Source organism: Hyaena hyaena, unplaced genomic scaffold (genome assembly GCF_003009895.1).
Source record: "Hyaena hyaena isolate Hyena2069 unplaced genomic scaffold, ASM300989v1 scaffold_104, whole genome shotgun sequence".
Taxonomy (NCBI): domain Eukaryota; kingdom Metazoa; phylum Chordata; class Mammalia; order Carnivora; family Hyaenidae; genus Hyaena; species Hyaena hyaena.
In genome coordinates, this window is record NW_024080736.1 from 1,030,905 (window position 1) to 1,051,905 (window position 21,001).

A 21,001-nucleotide genomic window follows, 5' to 3' on the forward strand; every position below is an offset into this window, starting at 1 on the left:
TTATCGTTCTTTCTGTACATCTCTGAGTGTGCGTGTGTACAGACACACATATACATGTGGTTGGGGGTTTTTTGGAACCATTTGAGAGTAAGTTGCAAATGGGATGCCTCCTTAGACCTACTTGTTCCACGTGGATTTCCTAAAACATAGGACATGGTGACTGTGTTCTTTTTAGTGACCACTCTGCAAAGGGAGGTAGTTATACAGAGCAGCAGCCATTCAGGTAGAAGAAGGAGGGTCCTGGGGTGGTTGTGTAAGTGCTCAGTGCTGTAGGCAGCCTTGGGCTGGGTGTCCTCCATTCTCTCAGGTCACAGGTAGGTTCATTCTCTCAGCCTTTCAGTCATGCCAGCAAGAGCGATGCTAAATAAAACTGAGAGATTTCTCAAGATTCAGGGAGCTTCACCAGCAGCATGTGAATACTGACCAGCCTTTGGAGACTGGAATCAGCCATGACATGGTGTACTCAGCTGTGACTTAAGCCTTTAAGCCAGCCTAACCCAGCTCCTGCTTGGTTGATTCAAGGCAAGGAGGCTGCCTATTCTTTGATTACTCCCTCTCCCAAATGCTTTTCCACTTGAAAGACAAATGGGAAGGAAGGAATGAGACATTTAAAATCATAATCGGTATAAATAAGCAGCTCTGTTGCAAGCGTCAGGGAGCTCAGTCATGACGGACAGGATAAATGCAAGACCCCACGTGCCTCAAGTTTTGTGAACTGACAACGTCCCCTTGTCCGAAGTGAAGGTTTCCGACAACAAGGGGCATCACAACATCTTGTTTTGGAAAAGGAGCCTTGAATTCTCTAAAGCTGGCCATTCCTAAAGAAAGACCAAATGGAGTGCATGTTTATATTCCATAGAATATGGCCTGCAGTAAGCCAAAGCCTTTCCCTCACGGACACACAGCTCTGACACTTACAAGAATCCACTCATGTAATAGGTGGCTTAGAGCCTGTGTCCATCAACAAACCCATCAATAGAGGCAGCTCCCTGTAGACCAGAACTGGCCCTGGGCTCGGCCCTAGTGCTTGCTTCGGCAGCACATCTACTAAAATTGGAACGGTACAGAGAAGATCAGCATCGTCCCTGCATAAGGAAGACACGCAGCTTCCTGAGATATGCTCTGAGGCAACAGATAAGCAAGTACTTGTTTAATTTTGCCTGAGAAACAAAAACCTGTCTCCAGTCTCTCACCACAGGTGATGTTGGTAGGCGGTGAAGGAGGGTCCTAATCCCTTTTTTAAAAATTACTATTAAAATAATAACTTAGGGGTGCCTGACTGGCGCAGCGCGTCAAGCATCCAACTCGCGATTTTAGCTCAGGTCGTGAGAGTAGTTTGTGAGTTTGAGTCCCGCATTGGGCACTTTGCTGACAGCAAATTCTCTCTCTCTTTCTCCCCCTCCCCTGCTCGTGCTCACTCTCTCTGTCTCTCAAAATAAATAAATAAACGTGAATAAATGAAATAAAATACTAATACTGTGGCAAAATAGTTAAGCGAGTAAAGATGGACATAAAATGACAAGACACTATCTCCCCCACCCCCGACTACTGGTGCCAGTATTTGCTATCCCTTCTGTAACCTTTGGAAAGCTGTATGCACGTGTGGTCATACACACAGCAAGGTACCATGCATTGCGTTTTCCACCTTGCATCTTTCACACAGCGCATGTGGGTCTGTGGCATCCTTTACACGGACCATGCTGACCCTCAGGCTCCCAGGGCAGGCACTGACTGTTTTCCAAATACTTTTCCTCTGTCCGTTCTTATTCTCCAGACTTTCTGTACCAAAATGCACTGGCTTCAGTGGTCATCCAGGCCTTCGGTGAGCACATTTCCAGATCCTTGGGTGACTAAACGAGCAAACTAACCCCACTTGTTAACCCTTAGCGTGTGCACCTGCTTGTGTTGGGTCATGCACGGAAGACCGTTCCTCAAGCATGCTGATCTTACAAAGGGCTGCTGCCCGGGACCCCAGCCCCCTTGCTAGAGGGTTCCGTGGTGTGGACACCACCTCCCAGGAAGCTCAGAACAGAATATTCCCGCTCACTTCTCGTGCTGGTTACTTAACTAAATGAAATCTGTGCAAACCACGAGTCAGAAAGCCAGCACAGCTGTCAGCAGCATTCTTACTAACGCTCCACTAAGGACCACCGCACAGTCAGGCTTGAAATATGGGTTCCCCTAAGATGAAGCATATCCTGCTACATCTGGTAATTGTCAGAGACATCCCCACCTCTGTAAGTTTCCGTTCTCCTTCGTCTTGCAACACGCCTTCACTCTTGCTTTGTTCCGCGCTCTGCCTGCTCCTCCAGGTTTGGTTTGGTTTTGCTTTGTAATGGCAGTGTTTTCGAGCTACTTATACTCACCCTAATTCCCATCAGTGACCGTGGGGTTATATGCTACATGACTGAGACACCAAGGTAAAGGACAGAATTGAGACCAACACATGTATTGTGCATTCTCGGTGGCCTCTCCCAGGTAAGAATCACGAGAAGCCGACTTGCGCGGGGCAGGCTCACTCTCTCCCCATGGCCCTTCCACAGGGTACACAGGGTTGTGAGTAGCCCGTGTGCTGCCCAGGACCCTGGATGGGGAGCACGGTCATCCCAAATTCCACCTGGAGTCTGTATCTTTCTGTGCTTTGTCACATCCTTACCATGCCTGACTTCTGGGTTCATTTTATCAATTATGATTTTACTGAGTGGATAAGAATGTCAGAGCACCAAAGGAATTCTGTCCAGAATCCAGAGTGAAGGAAGGCAGGTAGATTATTAATAGTGTTAAGTCCTCTCTCACATATTAATGACATGCCCTTTACATGGGTGTGTGCTGTACATGCTGAGCCTTAGGTCTGTATCGTGCCTGATCATTTAGAAAGGATCGCACATGCTCTCATTCCCTTGATCCCCACAATAGCATGTTCTTATCTCCATAGTATATTTCCAAAGAGGTGCAGTGATTTTCCCAAAGCTGTACCATGGGCTTTGACTTCTAGTTGATCCTTCTCCCTACTGTACCTCCCTTTTCCCTTAGGGGTCAAATGCAGCCCTGTAAACACCCACACCCTCTGCTCTCCGGGAGTTCCAGAGGACTGCCTGGGCTCACACACTGGCCTGGCCGGCTTTGGGCTGCCCCTTGTTGCCCTCCTCTCCTCCATCTTTGTTCCACATGAGTTATGTGGCCCTTCATATCCCAGATGGCAAAAGGCATGAGTTGGTGACAGGCATGGGTTGCCTCTGGAGGTGAAGACGGTGCACACTGCCAAGAGGTTTTGCTAATAAGTAGCAAGTGCTGCCTGCAGCTCCTGTGGGTTGTCAGGTGGCATAGGGCTCTGAGGCCATGACCAACCCAAATCTGCCTGTTGTCACACACTGTGGTGGAAGCTGCCCTTCCAGTGGCCATGGTAATAACCTTCTTGCATCATCCCTGAGGAAGGTTGAGAGGATGTCTGTAGTCTGGCCAGCCTCATTTTTCACCTCCACTCTCAATCATTCACAGATAGCAGTAGTGCCTCCTCTCACTCCCTCTAACATCTAAGATGGCTCCTGAGCCTTGCCCACAAGCTGATGGTTATGAGTAAGGTTGGCCCACAGACGACAGGAAGAACCTTTCCTATGTTTGAAATACAATAACTTGTTGAAGTCTGTCTTTTCTCCAAGGATCCAAAGAGCGCTGATTTTCATTCTCCTTTTCAGCCATTGATGGTGGTGATTTGAGGATGGTCGTGGTTCTCCACACAAACATTTTGAAAAATGAGTAGGTCAAGATCGTCTCCAATTTGACTTAAAGGAAATTGTCTATTTCTGGGCTAATTTCACTGGGTTGTGAAAGACTCATTTTTTTAAAGCATTAAGAGACCCTCCATGGTGGAAAAATAAGCTCTGTTTCTCAGAATACCCAACCTATGATTAAAATCCCCCTCCCCCGCTCTTTGTGCATCCATCTGGTAGGAGCTCCCTTAGAATAAGAAGTTCTTCTGAGTCTTGGATCTCATCTGATCCTCAGGTTCAGCCTCCAGCATTTCTGGGGCTTTCTTGCCCATGGTCTGCTGGAATACACGAACAGCACTTTTATTCTTTGCTCTCAGCCTGCCCCGTCACCTCAGTGAATGGGTTTAAGAAAGGTTTTCCTTTGCGGGAATGTGATTTCTCTCTCTGGGATCAGGGAACATTCTAGAGTGGGTTAGAGGGGGAAGGGAAAGGAAGAGGTTTTCGGTGGCAAACGGTCTTGAGACCAGCAGCCCTACTCCTGTGCAGTGTGATCACCAAGCAGAGCTTAGACTGTCCTGGTCTCCAGGAGCCCCCTTAGCTCTCTCCCAGCAGCCTACACAGCGTGTGGCTCTGAGCAGCAAGGGGTTCTGCCCCATGTGTTACCATTCTTAGCCTCACAAGCTGCAGCCCCCCTTGGAAGTAATCCTCCCCAGGGTAGCAGCTTCAGAATTTTATGTCCTCAAGCACCCACCCCCATCCCCAGGCTTCTTGGTGCTGATGTTTATGTGGTCCCCTTTTTAGATCTTGGGGAGTCATCTTTTAGTTTTCTTGTTTATGTAGCAGATAAGCCATGGCTTTTAGAACTTCCTTTTGGAAGATGATCTGTGAATACCCTAAAGATGGTACTCAAAAGAAAGGTCAGACCTCTGCCCTCTTCACAGAACACATCAACAAACCTAGAGTTAGATGGATGGACCATTTACCTTGGCTTGCCTTCCTCTTCTTTTTAGAGACTTCACCTTTTACTTTTCCCAAAAGTTTTTTCTTGCTCACCTTTGCGTGGTTAGTGAATAGAAAAAGAAATGCAAATGATCTCTTTTTAAGGGAGCACATGTCCCAGCCTCAGGGAGCACCTAGAGTGGATTCCCATGAAATCGTCCAGGCTGTGGATATTGATTCATCAAGTTCCCAAAAAACATCCTCTCCAAATACAACTGCACCGTCTCACATGCGGGAGGCAGGACCATGTGACAAGCAAGCCCAATGGTGTGGCCTCTGCAGAGTGGCTGCAAGGGCCCCATACCTCCGCCTCCCTCCACCCCCACATCCACATACCCATATCCACATACCTACACAGTAGTCACTGTGTAGACTCTCCCCCCTCCCCCCACTAAGAGTGGTGGTCACTCATGAAAATGAAAATACTTCCAGAAAGTGAAGCTGTCAGTTATGAAGACCTTACCTTGAACTCATGGCATGACTTCCACCGCAATAGGTACTTAGGAGCAGGGTTTATTTGATGATAAGAGGGTGGAAAAGCCACAATGAAGCTAGATTCTCAAGGAAACCTTCTAGAAGGTGGGAAAATGTAAAAGAGGAGGTGGGAAACTACTGTGAGACTAAACTAGCCTTACAAAAATAACAGCAACCCTTGTGCTCTCACTGCATGCTGGGGTCTGTGCAAAAATACCGCACCCTTAACCTTCTTAGCAGCCCAGGGAAGGGGCATGGATCTTCTGCCCCTTTTACACTCGAGGGAGTGGGATGGACCCCACACACACACACACATACACACCCTCACAATTTACCTAGAGCTATCCTCTGTTAAAGACCCTGGAATGCCTGGTTAGTTTAAAACTGTGCTAACTCAGAATTAGTTAATGCCGCCCTATTGCCCTATTGTGCCAGCAGGTGGAAGGGTGATCATTTGCAACATGTGGAATACCATTATTTGTATCACTAGTGCAAACCCAACACTCCCTGTCTCAGAGTCCTGTGGGGTCCTGGGGACTTAAACATGGCACAACCCTCTGAGTGGCCAAGAAAGTGAGGACACCCCTTCCTCCCCCCTACCCCCATTTGGAGTCAGGCTCCCAAGTGGTGCTGTGCATGCTGCCATCGTTCTCTGAGCCTTTAACAGGGCAGCTCTGCGTGCAACCCCTCCTGCATTGAGTGCCCTGGTGCACCCTGGAAAAGAGGAATATTTAAGACAGACAGCAGGCTTTGCTCTGCCTACTCAGGGCACCAGAGCAAACCCCTCCAGCTTGAGACCACCTATGAGTGTCAACCGATCTGCCAGTTGACCAGACAGATCTAGATATACTGAAGCCCAGCTGGGCTCAAGGGTGAATGTCCCAACCTTGCCACCACACCTCTGTCAATATTGGTTGAATGAGATTTTTAGAACTTCCCAATTGCAAGTGTAACACAGCTTTCACTTTATGACAAGTATGGTTGCAAAGAACCAGATGTGGGACAGTAATCTCAGCCTCTTGGTTCTGAAGTTGCTGCCTGCATCTCCACCCAACATCCTAGCCTTTCAACACGGACAGTGACCCGTGGCCCCGTGCGTGTGGCATCATGCTCCTAGCCTGCTTGCTCTAAGAAATGAAAGTGAAATCAAACAGGCTGTGTCCTTGCTGCTGCCTTACTATCAGCAGTGCCTTTCCATGGAGGGTTCAGTTCTGAGGGTATTTGAGGGTTTATAACCAAGTGAGTTTGCATTTTTGTTTGCTGTGCCTGGCTTTTGAATCTAGTAGGTGTACAGGTTCTTCACCTCTTTTTCCTCCTTCGCCAAGCCCAATTTCCCGGGGCCACGCTCTTCCTTGCAGAGGCCTCTCAGAGAGCTGCTCCCTGTACTTTGACAATAATTACTGACCTGTCCTTTTTTCTCTCTTCTCCGCAGTGTGGCAAAGGCGCAGAAAACTTTGACAAGTTCTTCACGCGAGGGCAGCCTGTCTTAACACCACCTGATCAGCTGGTCATTGCTAACATAGACCAGTCTGATTTTGAGGGGTTCTCATATGTCAACCCCCAGTTTGTGCACCCCATCTTACAGAGTGCGGTATGAAACTCACCACTGAGAACTAACGCCTCCCCAGCCCCCAGCCCTCCAGCAGTGGGAAATTATCCTTAACCCTAAAATTTTAAGGCCATGGCCTTTTTCTCTTGTTCCAGATGGAGGCCTGAAAATTTTAGGGTTATTAGTCCAAATGTGAGTAACTGCTCAAGGTTTCTCTCTTACAACCAAGAACATTATCTTAGTGGAAGATGGTATAATGTACAGTGTTCAGTTTAATTATGTAGAAGTCACATCTGGCTGTAGATTAACCGTTCCTAAAAAACAAACTCTCCCCCTTTTTTGGTACGATTTGATATATTTTCCATGCCCTCTGTCAGTTACCACCATTGGGATTTCCCCAACCAGAGATGTTAAAATGAATCTGTCCCGGTCCAGTGGGCAAGAAATATCTCCACCCGAGATGTCTTTGGAATCAAAGAATGGGGACCCCAGAATGTGAGCCAGGCAGGATTGGGGTGGGGGAGACTTTGAAATACCTGCTGCTTCTGTTCTCTGCCTCAATGGAAACAGACCCTAGAATTCAAGAGGCTGAGATGAACCAAGTCCCTACTGGTGAGTCATTTACAAGCTGTTACCAGACATTGACAGTCTTAACCCAACCATGGTTCGGTGATTACTGGTTTTAAAAAACAGAAACCTCAGAGGAACATTGGTGAATCTGTCAGCTACCCTATTTGGATGATAAATTATCTTGATACTTGCATTTCTTTCTAAGAGGCCAAATCTAAGAACTTTGCTAAATCAGCATGTGAAATCATTTCAGATCAAGGATAAACCAGTGTGTATGTATGTTCATTTTAATCTCTGGGAGATTATTCTGTGATCCAGGGTGCCATCCGCAATCATGCCACTACTCACGAGTGTTGTTAGCCAACCCCCACCCCAACCAATATTTTGCTACCTACTTCCTAAGAAGCTGAAGCATATGCCCCATCCCCTTTTGTACTTATTTATTTAATAGGCTGCGGTGTCGTTTATGAGAGTATGGTGTACAGTAACTTAACAGAGTGTTGACTGTAGCATAAGTCTCCATTGATCGATTTCCCTCCCATCTCCAGCCCCTGACATCCACCAAGAGATGGAAACCAATACACTTTTGGTCCCCATTTCCAGATCATGTTGAATGACACACCTGGAGCTGTAGAATCAGGAAAATCTGGATGCACATCAGCTCAAAGATATTTTATTGCTAGAAGGATTTTAATATGTTTTGCAAATGCATCATGCAATGAATTTTGCATGTTTATAATAAACCTTAATAACAAGCAAATCTATATTATTAATATAATCGTATCAAGTATAAAGAGAGTATTATAATAATTTTATAAGACACAACTGTGCTATATTTGTGAAGGCTCTTGTTTCTAATCTGCTTTTATGATTAAGTTTTAGCTTAATTCCTTTCTGCTGTGCTTCCTCTCCCCCTACCCCATGCATACCCTGCACACTGGCATTGTATCAGATATATTAATTTCCTATCGTAGATCTAATTTTAAAAATGAATGGCTATTTTACATGATTAATTAGGCGCATATATATATTTATATATATATATATATATATATTTGATTCTACCTGCAAACAAAAGTTTGATTGTTGAGGATTATTTCTGAGATGACACTCTCTCCTAGTTCCTTAGCACCATCTTCTGTTCTGGTTCCTATTCCACTCTTCCTTGGGGACAGCGGGAAGTGTTTGGCTCCCATATGCCTAGTATGTTTGTGCAGGTGTGTGATGTTGTTGCAGCCCCTGGGCTGGGACTTTGGTTTTTCCTTTTCAGCCTTGTTACTGTTAGTGATTCGGGGTGGGAGGGATGGGAAGACGCCCATCCTGCTATGAGTGCATGGACACACCAGGAGCACGCTCTCCACCCCCGGAACGACTCGCCGTTTGCTCCAGTACATTACAGACTTGATGAGACAAACCGTCCGGTCCACCAGCCCCTGGAAACAGCCATGCCCTGGCTCTATCAGCAGACTCTTTAGAAGCTGTAGGTTTTCTTCCACCTATTGCTAGAACTGGCCTTTCCAGTCTTGTGAAGAACATCTCTGTGGTGAGACACTGTGCTAACAATGCAAGGTCCTCAGAGACGCCAGCCTCCTACAACGGAAAGAACATGGAAGCAATTACCATTTCTTACAGGGGCCTGTTTCCCCTTATCCCCCGAAACGAACCTCCCAGCTAAGCACCTCCCCATTTTTACTCTTTGGCTGTTTGTCCAAAATTCGTGTAACATACAACCACAGAAGGGTATTTGAGATGAGAGAACCAGTCTGTCCTGGAAAGCCTCGACTGGAGGAAGAGGTGGGGTAGGCAGCGCATCGTCCTGGAAAAGAGGAGCTCCCTCTGCACCATCTTTTATGGGCTATAGACTTCAGAATTCAAAAAGGGCCCTAGCACACCCAGAGCTGCAGTCCTGCTGACCCGTGCACCTTTTGGGGACACTTCCTCACCAGGTACACGTCACTCGGTTGGAAAAAGGGGCCAGTTTATAGAATGAGCCTAAGAAACAAGAAAGCCAGATGCCCTGCCCCCGGACGGACCCCCAGCCAAGCCCCAGACAGTGAGGAAAGTTTCAGAAAGGACCACATGGGGTTATGACCATTTGTTCCCGAGCCCCATGCTGCCTGCTTGTTTTTAAACCAGCAGCATCCTCAAGCTTTCCCTCAAACAGCCAACACATTTCCAAATTATTCATAATTCTCCAGGAACCATACTCGGCATCTCAGCCAACTTGTATTCTTTCAGAATGCCTGGCAAAGTTTTAAAAGAAAATATCCTGGCTGGGGGCCCAGCACTCGGCCTGCAGGACAGCAGCCTTGAGCACAAACTTGAAGGAAAGACAGTAAAACTCAGGGCCTGGTGAAGTGTTACCCGTGATGTACCCTGTTTGGTACATGGTTTTGCACCAAGTTTAGATAAGGGCTAAATGTTTTAAAGGTCTGAGAAGCCAAGACAGTTACTGCTGAAAGGATAAACCATGTGGGTAACCGTTACCAGCTGTTAGACGAGCTTATAAAGGAATTGATTTATAGAAGATGGTGGCATAGCCCCACTTCACAGGTGTCGTATGGTATAAAAGCCCAGGGAAGGGGCGCTTTGCTGACTGCAGCTGGTGTCCAGAACAAGGAAAGCACCCTAAATGGCAGATGCCTGGGGGCCTCTTGAAATACCAGCCCATGGGTCCCACCCATATTACTAGGGACCGTGGAGGTCCAGGGCCCAGGCAGGATCTAGCACAGGCTCGTTCTCCCCCAGACTCCTCAGTCTGTAACTCTGAGAGGCCGTCCACACTGCCCTGCATTATTTTCCCTCGAACAGTGGCTGCTTCTAAGCGGCAGAACTTCACTCAGAGGCTACAGACCAGCCGGGCTGGCAGCCCTTCTCTTGACATCTTGTCTAAAAGCACTGGATGCTTGGTTTGGATTGAAGTGTGTGGAGTGTGCTGCCGGGTGCAGCCTGCAGAAGTCAAGGGGAGGTTCCCTGAAGGCAGGAAGCAAGTCAAAAGGTTGATAGGAGACGCTAGGAACCGAAATGATTGCTCTTCAGTGCATCTACGTCTCTTTTATCCCCATGACCTGGTACAGGTGAAGGCAGAGTCACTGTCTGCCTTTTCTTAGGAGATGTGTTAGGCTTTCTTGTTAGGGATTTTGGCAGAAAATCAGAGAGCCTAGGGCACTTTGGAACTTCACCTGACATGGCTGGTTAAAAGGTGGTGAAAAGCCAAGTTTGATGTCAGCCAGCAGAGGGTTGGGGAGCACATCTCTGAGTTGCAGCCCTTAGCAGAGCGTGCAGCTTACTTGCTGGAAGGAATGCGCAGACCCCAAGAGAGATACCCATTGATCTTCCGAGAAGGGGGAGGTCAGTGGAGGCCGAGGTCAGTAAGGCATTTAGAGAAGAGCAGGGCTTGAGGGTGACCAGAAGGATGCCTGCAAGGAGGAGGAAGCCGGGAGGGTGTGGAAGGAGACGGCATCTAACACTGGAAGCTGCTGCTATCTCCAGTGGCTCTGCGTTGTTGGTTGTTGACAGATTTGACAGCACCTGCTGGTCCTTGAGAGCAATTTTGTTGCCTGAAACACAGTCTAGTCCTCCTCAGAAAACATCTCCTGAATGCCAGCCACTCCCTCACTAGCTGCCTGAAGCCTGCTCCCCCTGCCTGCCTTGGAGTGGCTCACAATCCCCTAAGCAGAGCCAGACCACCCAGCATAGCCTGGAAGCCAGCAGGTTCCCGCCCATTTTCCTCTGTGGCTTCCTGCCGAGAATCATGGCAGCCGGGGATGGATAGGGAAGTGGCAAAAGTAACTAACACTCCAGTCCCCACCTGATTGCACTTAGCAGGACAAATTTGGGTCTTTTATGCTGGGATTCGGTTTCCCAGTACTGAAGAGGGAGGAAAAGTGAGAGTCTTATATTTTTAAATGCCTCAGAAAGGCAACACCAACTGACTGTCATTTTCTCACTTTGGTCCTATTAAGTCAGTCACCTATTTCCTGTGGGTACATATCACACCATTTCCTGTCCCTTGAAACCCAGCAAGGGCAGGGTGCTGGTTCCCCCACTGAGCACACTCAACAGTCATCATCAAGAAAATAGACACTGACCTGGGGACCCAGGTCCTAACAGTCACAGGAGTGACAAAACCATGACAATGACAACAAAGGAAAGGGGCCCTCTGCCACTTAGTGACCGCACACTAATTTGACAAGTGGAGAAATCATTTTTAAAACATTTCCCTTGAGTTCCTTGGGCTATATCTTATGAAATATACCAGACTGTAAGCATTTCTGTCATTTCCCATTTGAGCTGATGCAACAAATCTAGGGTATGCTATATATTTCTGCTGCAAAAGATATAGAAAATTGGGAAAGGTTACCTGAGGTACAGTGAGCGAAGGCATCTAGAAATGGGGTCAACCCCAATTCAGCTAATTCTCTAATATCAGGGACTCTTTGGAAGGGTTGAAATCATGTATGACCAGGAATCTCGTGCCTCTGATTTATGTTCATAACTGTGTGTAAGTCTCATTCAGTCATCAAACAGCCTTACAGTGGCCCTACACTAAGGTCCGTGGGTTCCAAAGACTTTTTCTTAAACCTTAAGGAAGAAATTAATGTGTTGATTCCAACAGAAAAACTGAGTATACTGGGCTATTTGTACTTTTTTATAGAGAACTTTAATAACGCAATTCTTCTTTTAAAATAAGTTTTTAAAATAAAATTACTGACACTTTCATAAGATTCCAATCCCTCGGAGCCTATAGGAGGTCAGGCTGGAGCACTTCTGATCTGCACCCCCACTGCAGGATTTTCCCATGCCAGTGGTATATGGAGTCCACATCAGAATGGCTGGAAACCAGGTGGAATGTGTTGTCAGACTGATGTCTTCCATGTTTTTAATGGGGATAACCGTCTAAGGTCTAGAAACTTTTGGACCATAGGAGAGAGAGCTTTGTTGTCCCTATTTATTATTTATTGTCCTGGCCCTAGGATGGCATTCCCCTGGGGTCCCTGGGGTCCCTTTCCTTGCTCTGTGAGGCTCTGTGACTACCTTTTGGTTTGAGGGGCAGGTCATTTCCTCAGCTCTGTCTCCAGTCCCCATGGGTCCCCACATCTCACATTCAGTGAAAATTCAGAGGTGCCCTGTAGAGCTTCTGTCCACTGGGCAATTCATATCTAATTCAATGTCCCCAAGAAAGCAGACACTCCCTGGGGCATCTGTTTCAGAATCCTCTCTTATGTGAGTAGACAGAACCCCACTTTTCAGAAACTATCAAGTCTAATTTATAAGAACCTTTGTTGTTGTTTTTTCTAAAATAAGACAAAAGGTGGCTTTGCATTTTCTGATTCAATAACTTTGTCTCCTCTGCTTAACTTTAGGAGTATTTATTCCTGTGATTGCTCGTAGAATTTTGTTGATAATCTTCCTGGAAGAATGTGATTCTTTTCTCAAGGGGCTTAGTGGACTATTGAAAATCATCCATCAAAGGCAGTTATTCTTTTGAGCCTAAATGGTCTAAAAATTCGCCTCATATCCTTTCTATCAGGATCTTTCAAAATAGCTTTTATAGATGGTCAGAGACATTTGAAATCATTGCTTTTGCCACATGATTGTGTGTGTGTGTGTGTGTGTGTGTGTGTGTGTGTGTGTGAAGGACATGTCATGTTTAAATCGTTAATTGAAAAACACCATGTAAGACCCCAAATTCGGATGGAGGAGGAAGAAGAACAGATGGAGGTTGAGGTTTTTCCTTCTGTATAAACACCTACTGATGAAACGTAGAGGCCATTCAACTGTCCAGAAACATTTGGTTCAAAGCAGGCGAGATGGATGTGATAAATTACTGCACTGCTGTCCTCAGTTTGTATAACCTCTGATCTTGGTTTGCATGATATGCCTTGTTAGACACATTAATTGTAGTTTGGAAGCAAGTGTGTACAAATAAATATAATGATCATTCCTCCACGGTCTTGGTCTTCTTTGCTGGGACCTTTGGTGGCCTCGCGACTATGTTTCAGCAAGCGTGCAGCCGGCTTTGGATGGAGCCCGGGCCCCCGTCCCCTTCGTGCATGCCTCTCCACTGGTTCTTCTTAAAGGGCGTCGGGCATCGTGCTTTGATTTGGAACCCGAATAGTCAACGGGATAAAGTAGTGGCAGGTCCCTCTCTGGTTCCTTTATCAGTGGGTGGCGGAACGCCTGCTGGGGGTGGGGAGAGGAATTCCCCCCCGGGGGGGGGCCTGCCTGCAGGGGGCTTCTGCTCGTCACTCCCAAACTGCAGGAGACACACAGCAACTGATGAGGAGGCTGCCCATCGTGTTGGCCACACTGTGGACCCACCTTCAGGACGGCCAGCATTCTTGGCCTCGACAGCACTCCCAGCCGGGATTTATTTTACTCGTGGGCGAGAAATGGGGAGGGGGCATAATTTTTAAATGTGAAACAGGTAGGGAACATATCAAAACACCCAGAGTCTTCACACTCAGCCCTGTAGAGGGGATTAGCCTCAAGAAAGAGTAAAAGCCAGTAACAACAATAATCCCCTTCTAAAAGCCGAGGGCCGGGGTGCCTGGGTGGCTCAGTCAGTTGAGCGTCCAACTTCGGCTCAGGTCATGATCTCACGGTTCACGGGTTCGAGCCCCACATCGGGCTCTGTGCTGACAGCTAGTTCAGAGCCTGGAACCTGCTTCAGATTCTGTCTCTCTCTCTCTGACCCTCCCCTGCTCACACTGCCTCTCTCTCTCTCTCTCTCTCTCTCTCTCTCTCTCAGAAATAAATTTAATAAAAAAACAAAAAAAACATTTAAAAGCTGAGGACCAGCCTTGGCAAAGTCCACCTTCGCCTGCTTCCTCGCTTCCTTTTGGGGGGCTGCTCTCCCCTCATGCTTACAGTCTTGTCCATCGGCCACCTCCCTCCCTCCCCGCCTGCAGCCCCCAGCCCTGTCCCCTCACAGTGCTCTGAGTGAGTTTCCTGAGCGCTGGTGTCCACTGGGTTAAGGTCCCGAGCCCAAGCTGCCATGCTCCCAGCTGCATCTCCCAGAGACTAACAATTACTGAGGAAGAATAAAGAACTCAGAGCAGGGTACAGTCGCTGGCTCCTGGGCTGGCCCTGAACTTCACTCGGCTGGTTGCTTTTACAGGTATGTATACGGCTTATGCCTCGTCCTCATGCTGCCTATCAGAATGGCATTATGTGTAATGGCTTTTCAAGGCATCCTCAGGTGCCCAGTGCGCCGTCTTATCCACCATGAGGCTAGTTGGGCCCCGCACGTGCTTCATTGCATTTCCTTTACCGCAGTGCAGAAAGGTGCCCCTTGCATCCCTGCACAGGGTGGTGTCCTCAGCAGGAGCTGAGCGGCCCACTGTGATTCACCCGTGGGGGTGAACCCAGAGGCCCCGCAAGATCAATGAGGCTGGTCTTCCCAGCCCCACGGAGGCCAGGGTTGGGGTGGGACTGGGCACCAGAAGGTGGATGGGCAGACCTGTCAGGATTTGATAAAGCCTCCCATCTTGGGATCGCTGCTCCCCAGCCACCCTCGGAAGCCTCTCCCCTCCCCTCCCCCACTCCCCACACCTTGGGACATAGGTGAGCCGCCAGTTGGGCTGACAGCCCATCAGCGAGTCAACTCAGAGGGTCATTCAATTTGACGAGGTTCCTGCACTCACCTCCTCCCCATGCCCAGATCTTGCCGTGGGCCTGGCCCTCGTGGCTGCCTCGGCATGTCAGCACCCATTTGCGTCTCCGTGCCCCGCATCCCTTCCTCCTTTGTGCATCCCGTCTCTGGAGAGGCTGTTAGGAGCAAAGGCTGCAGCCGCACTGCCTGGCGTCCCGCTTAGTAACTGTTTGATCAGGCGCAAGTGATTTGTGCCTCTCTGTGCCTCAGTTTCCCGTTCTGTAAAAGGAGACGATGATAATGGTGCCTACCCCACGGGGTCACGGTGAGGAATGAGTCTGTGCGGAGGGCTAAGAGCATCCCAGCAGGCTCTGCACCGTCAGATCTCATGAACCGTGAGATCATGATCTGAGCCGAAACCAAGAGTCAGATGCATAACCAACGGAGCCACCTAGGTGCCCCTGTCTTAGTCCTTTTTGAGAAAGGGACCATGTGTCAGCTGATTGGGGGATTCCATTGGGAAGGTTATTATGGAGCCAACCTCAGAGTCCAGGCGCAGGGCTGAGTGGAGGTGTGTGGGTGCCCCGGGCAGGCCCTAGCACGGCTGTGCCGTAAACAGGAACTCAGTATCCCGGGAGAGGAGTGGTTGAATAGCAGGGGAGGGAGACCAGAGCTCTGCCAAGTCTCAGCTTGTGGCCCCCACGGGCACACCCGTGCCCCATGGCTGCAGCCCAGCCCCCTGCCCCCCATCCAGCCCCGCTGGGTGAGAAGTCAAGGCCCCTGGAGAATGAGCTCTAGAAGACAGGCTGAGATCACACCACTGTGGCCCCGGGGCTCCGTGCCTGGCCCTGAGCAGCTATGCAGTGAATGTCTGTTGAAGGGATGAGAGTCAAAGTCTACCACGTGGAGGAAGTCAAGCTCCTAACTGTCCCTGCCCTGAAATTACGGGCAGTGCCGCTTGGTGTGGATGTGGGAGGGGTCTCTAATTGTTTTGTTACGTGGGGCGGGCCCATGACTAGGATGCAGTGCAGGGAACACGGGGTCAGCCGTAGAATCCCAGCTTCAGCAGCAGCGCGAAAGTTCACCCTTCTCCACCACCCCTCTCCCACCTACCGCACACTTACCCCCACCCTCTTGGGTCCAAGTCTCTGCCCATGGCTCACCCAGACTCCTGCAGGAGCCTCCTACCTACTGCCTTGCGCAGCCTCTCCAATCTGGCCCCTCCCTGCAGGCAGAGTGAAGTCTCATCCAGCCACATCTTTTCTTCAAACACTCCCAAGGACATCCCGTTGCCCTTGAGAAAGACCAAATCTTTCTAGCTGTGAAGCCCCATGTGAACTCCAACCCTGGCATCATCTGCCCCCCTTTGGCCCCACATTCTCTTGACTCTCTGGCCTTCTCAATGCCTCACATGTGCTGTGAGTTTCCAACCACAGGGCCTTTGCACCTGTTGTGCCCTCTGCCTGAAACATCCTTCTCCAAGCCTAGTCAATCCCACCTTACCCTTCATATCTCAGCTGAATTGTTAACTCTTGCAGAAGCCTTCTCTCTTCTCCCAGACCGGCTCCTCCTCCTCCCAACCCCTCATACATGTCCTTTGTACCTACATCCCTTCTTCTTCTTCTTTTTTTTTTTTTTTTTTTTGCACTCATCACATTGCCATTCTACAATTTTTTTGTGGGAATACATGATTGCCTGCCTTACTGGCTTTCTTTTTGAAATCGAGTGTCACGCTGGGTTGTGCTTGCACTTGCCCTTGCAGGGAGTGGGTATAATGTGTAGCCCAGAGCGAGAGGTCAAAACCAATCCTTCATCCGGGACTGACCTCACTGCCCCATGTCTATACCTGCCCACTTATGTCCAATCCATCAGCAAGTCTTGTTGGGTCTACTGTATAACCATCATTCTCCATGAGTGGGGACAGTTTTGCCCCCCAGGGAAAATCTAGCAATATCTGAAGGTTGTCACAACTGGAGGGAGGTGTTCCTGGGATCTAGAAGGTAAACGTTAAATAAAGGTCAGGGATGCTGCAGAACATTCTGCATTGCACGGGAGAGCCCCCCACCAACAACAGAGAATGATGATCGGCCCAAAATGTCAGTGGTGCTTCCATTGAAAACCCTGTTCTAAAATGTACTCACTCAATCCTTTCCCTTTGATCCACGTGCACTCTTCTCTCTGCCTGTCTCCATGAGGTCACCCTTCGCCCCCCATGACCCTCTCTACACGGCCGCCAGTGTGACCCCTTCCCAGCAAACACCTTCCCTGGTTGAAGCCCTCCAAATGGCTTCCCATCACCCTTCAAACAAAGGTGCAGGGCAGTGCTTGGCCCAGAGGAGGGGCTCAGACGAGCGTGTGCAGAAGGAGTGGGTGAGTGAATGGATCCCATTGCCTCTCTGAGTCTAGCAAACCATCGCTGTGCTTGGCCCGTGGTATTCACAAACTAATTAAGGAGACAAGATGTACACACACACACACACAAGCATTAATTAAAGATCAGGTTTCGAAAACTTTTCATGAGCTTATGCCAAGGAAACCCACGTTGAGTCTCTGTCCATCGGCCTGGCATCTGGAGGCAATGGCAATGGCTGCCTACACTTGCACTTGAGTGATTGTTTAAAGCCCTTGGCTGCGTCTCCCGCCTATTGAACACTCTGGGGGGTGAAATTACAGTTCAGCTGAAATGCTAATGCACCCCGGGCAAAGCAAAGCGAAGGCCATCTATTTTCACGCTCTGTCCCCCATCCTGAGAGTGCGCATCACAGAGAGGAAGGCTGTGCCTGCGGGGAATGTGTGAGAAGTGCTTTTGGCTCCAAAAAAGCAGAACTGGATGTTTCTCCAAGATTCTTTTTTTAAGAAGCTAATTCAATAAATACATTGCAGAGAGGCCTATTCTGAGCATGACAGGGGAAGGTACAATATGGCTCTAAGGAAACAAAGGAGCTGGTTGGTGGTGGGCTCCAGGACTCAGCAGAGACAGGTGACAATGGCGAAAAACGAGAGCTTAACGCAGATTTTAAACACACCGCGCGCGCGCGCGCGCGCGCGCACACACACACACACACACTCACGCTCCGTGAGTACTAAACGTATGCAGTCACTCTTCTCATTACTTTATGTGGATTTATTTAAAGCCCACAGTGACCACACGGAGCAGGTCTTATTTGCTGTGCCCATTTTACAGAAGAGGGAAGGGAAGTCCAGAGAGGTTAAAATAGCAATCCCCAAGGTGAGCAGTGCCAGACAAACTGAGCTGACTGCCAGAGCACAGATGCGAGCAGTGCCAGGGCCTTCCTGGAGGAGGGGGCAGGAAGGTGGTGTTCTGATGAAGGAAACGAAGGAAAGGGAAGCTCACAAACACACAGAAACCAGTGAACAGGTGGGAGGGAAGGACTGGCTCTTATCCAGCATCCACTGCGTAATTTCAACAGAATCACCTCATGGAATCCTCGTGGGCACCTCCGCGGAATGGAAAGTCATCGTTCCCACCTTCCAGATGGGAAAGCTCAGGCTCAGTTAATAACTGGCTTCTGCTTACATTCTATTGTGTTTATTAAAACAGCTCTCCCTAAGCAGTGTGGGGAGGCAGTCTCTGACCTTGCCATGGTCAGGGGCCCAAAGAGGCAGCCTGGATGGGGGTGACAGAGACTTTCTGGGGCCCCTCTCCCCTTTATAGCTTTTCTCAGAGCCCCTCCCATCATCAAGGGGGAATCTCCTTCTCTTGGCTGACTCTGGTGCCTATGAGATTAGAGGTTTCTAGAAGCCTCTCTCCCACTTTCCCCTCTTCCTTTGACTTTTTTTTTTTTTGAGCTGCCTAGGTGTGGGTGGAGAGAGAGAGAAAAAAATAGCACTGCAGCTCTCAAAACCTGGCAGGTAGGTTGGCAGCCGCCCCCACCTGGCTTCCTCTCGCCTGGAGAGGCCCCCGAGGGAGGAGGAAGCGGTAGGGAGGGCTGACTGGCCTGGGGGGCGGCTCCCCCACCCACCACAGGACAGCCCCCAGCAGTCAAGAACCGCTGGAACTCTGTGAGCGCAGGTGAATTCCAGGAAGTCTGAGGAGGGAGGAGAGTTCAGGGCTGGCCAGGTGAGGGAAGCCTCACCTAGCAGCTAATCGACCCATCAAAATAAAAGCTGATGTCTTTGGCAATGGGCAGCCAAGGCAGGGAAGGCTCAGTCAGGCAGAGCACTCTGGGAATGCTTTTACTTTTTAGAAAATGTATAAAAATAGCACCTGGTTCTTGTAGCTAATACAGACAAGGAAAGGAAAACCCCACTATCCCGAAGCAACCAATGTCATGCTTAAACTGCTTGAAACCGGCTCACTTCACTTAAAGATTATTAGTTATCTTGTTACCTTTTCATAACAGGACAGTGAAACCCTCTTATCAAACTCCTCGGGAACTCAGAGCTGGCATGGAAAGCAGAAATCACAAACACTGACATGCACATACTTTTTTATAAAATTTTTTATAGTTTATTTATTTTTGAGACAGAGAGAGCATGAGCAGGGAGGGGCAGAGAGAGAGGGAGGCACAGAATCTGAAACAGCTCCAGGCTCTGAGCTGCCAGCACAGAACCCGATGTGGGGCTCGAACCCACAAACCCCGAGATCATGACCTGAGCCGAAGTCAGATTCTTAACCGACTGCACCACCCAGGCGCCCCGACACGGCACATACTTCAAACGTTTCATTGTAACTTAGAACTTACACATGCACAACCATTCAGAAAAGAGGAATTCTCTCTAAGTGCGGTGTTTCTTCCTTGCATACGCTCTCCCCATATGCTTGCCTTAAAATTTCCAATCTGAGTTTATTTGAAGAGAAGCGAACTAGTCACAAAGTGACCTGACTGCAAATTCCTCAGTTTTTGCAGTATTTTTCAATCCTTCTGCGGTCACCTTGCCCACAACGAGCATGAGAACCATTTTTTAAAAACTCATTTTTTGTATCTTTTTAAACATCCTATTGTGTTTATTAAAACAACTCTATTATTTGCACTTGGGTTTTATCAGTTTAGGTGGGATTTGCTTAAATTTACCACACGACAATAGATAGAGCAGACATCAAAAGTCTGGGGAATACATTGACTTGCGCTATGTCACAGTGGAAACAAAATTGCACGGAAATATGAGAAAGTAGGAATTGGAGGGAAATGAAATATTCAGCATGACGTGGAAATTCACTAGTGCTCTGAAGAGGGGGAAAGTGTTGGTAAATCTAGTAGATCATTCAGGGAACATCAACTAAGAAGGATTCCACCACGAAATATAGATCTTTTAACATAAATGATCTGAAGGGCTGCATAATTTTCCATTTTGTGCAAATGCATTACAATTCATCCTAACCCATCATTTACTTTTGGTTTATGTGTCCTAACATTCAGGTGGTTCTCAATTTTTTTTTACCGTCACAAACAACACTGTCGTAACTATTCTAATCTTTGTCTTCTTCACACGTTTGACAAATTATTTCATTCACTCATTTACTCAAAAAAAAAAAATGTTTGGAGGCCCTAGTAGGTCCTGTGTATCATCTCAACATCATCAGTGTTGGGGCTCCAGCAATAAGCCAAGCCAACAAAACTCCCTGCTCTTGTGGATTGCGTCCTCACGGGAAGTTTTTGTGTCCTTGGAATAAATTCCAAAGTGTTGGATTCTCAGTCAGTGGCTATAAGCCGTCTTAGGGTTCTTGATACACTTTATCAGAATGCACACAGACACAAAAGAAACAATAGCTTCTAATTTTTAACCAACTGAGTCGTTTCAAAGTTTTCTGCACACACATCCCTACACCCCCCACACATAGCTACCATGTATGTTAGCCATTAGTGCATAACAAATGGCTCCAAACTTAGTGACTCAAAACAAATTATTATCTCACAGTGGGTCAGGAATTTGGTCACGGCCCATCTGGAGGCTGACTGGGTCTGGAGCACCTGGTTCAAAGAAGGCTCAGTCTCAATGGCCATCAGACAAGAGGCTTTAGTCTGTCACCACGTGGGCCCCTCTGTAAGGGCTGCAGGCACGTCCTCACAAAGTGACGGCTGGCTCCCCAGCAAAGGAAGTGATCCAAGAGGTAGCAAGGAAAAGCGTTGCCTTTTGCAG

The 21,001-nt window shown here is 48.3% G+C and overlaps 1 protein-coding gene and 1 non-coding gene across 2 annotated transcripts in view; both read left to right on the top strand.

The window, feature by feature from the left end:
* PRKCA (protein kinase C alpha) overlaps positions 1-13,254 on the top strand; it is a 401,970-nt gene extending 388,716 nt beyond the window's left edge. The window contains exon 17 of the mRNA XM_039235921.1: positions 6,616-13,254. Coding sequence (XP_039091852.1) covers positions 6,616-6,780 — 165 coding nt within the window. The 3' untranslated portion in view covers positions 6,781-13,254. The remainder of the gene's footprint in view (positions 1-6,615) is intronic.
* Positions 1,024-1,130, top strand: LOC120234238. Its single transcript, XR_005529034.1, has one exon. It is a non-coding gene; the product is annotated as a U6 spliceosomal RNA (small nuclear RNA).
* Positions 13,255-21,001: the final 7,747 nt, after the last annotated feature.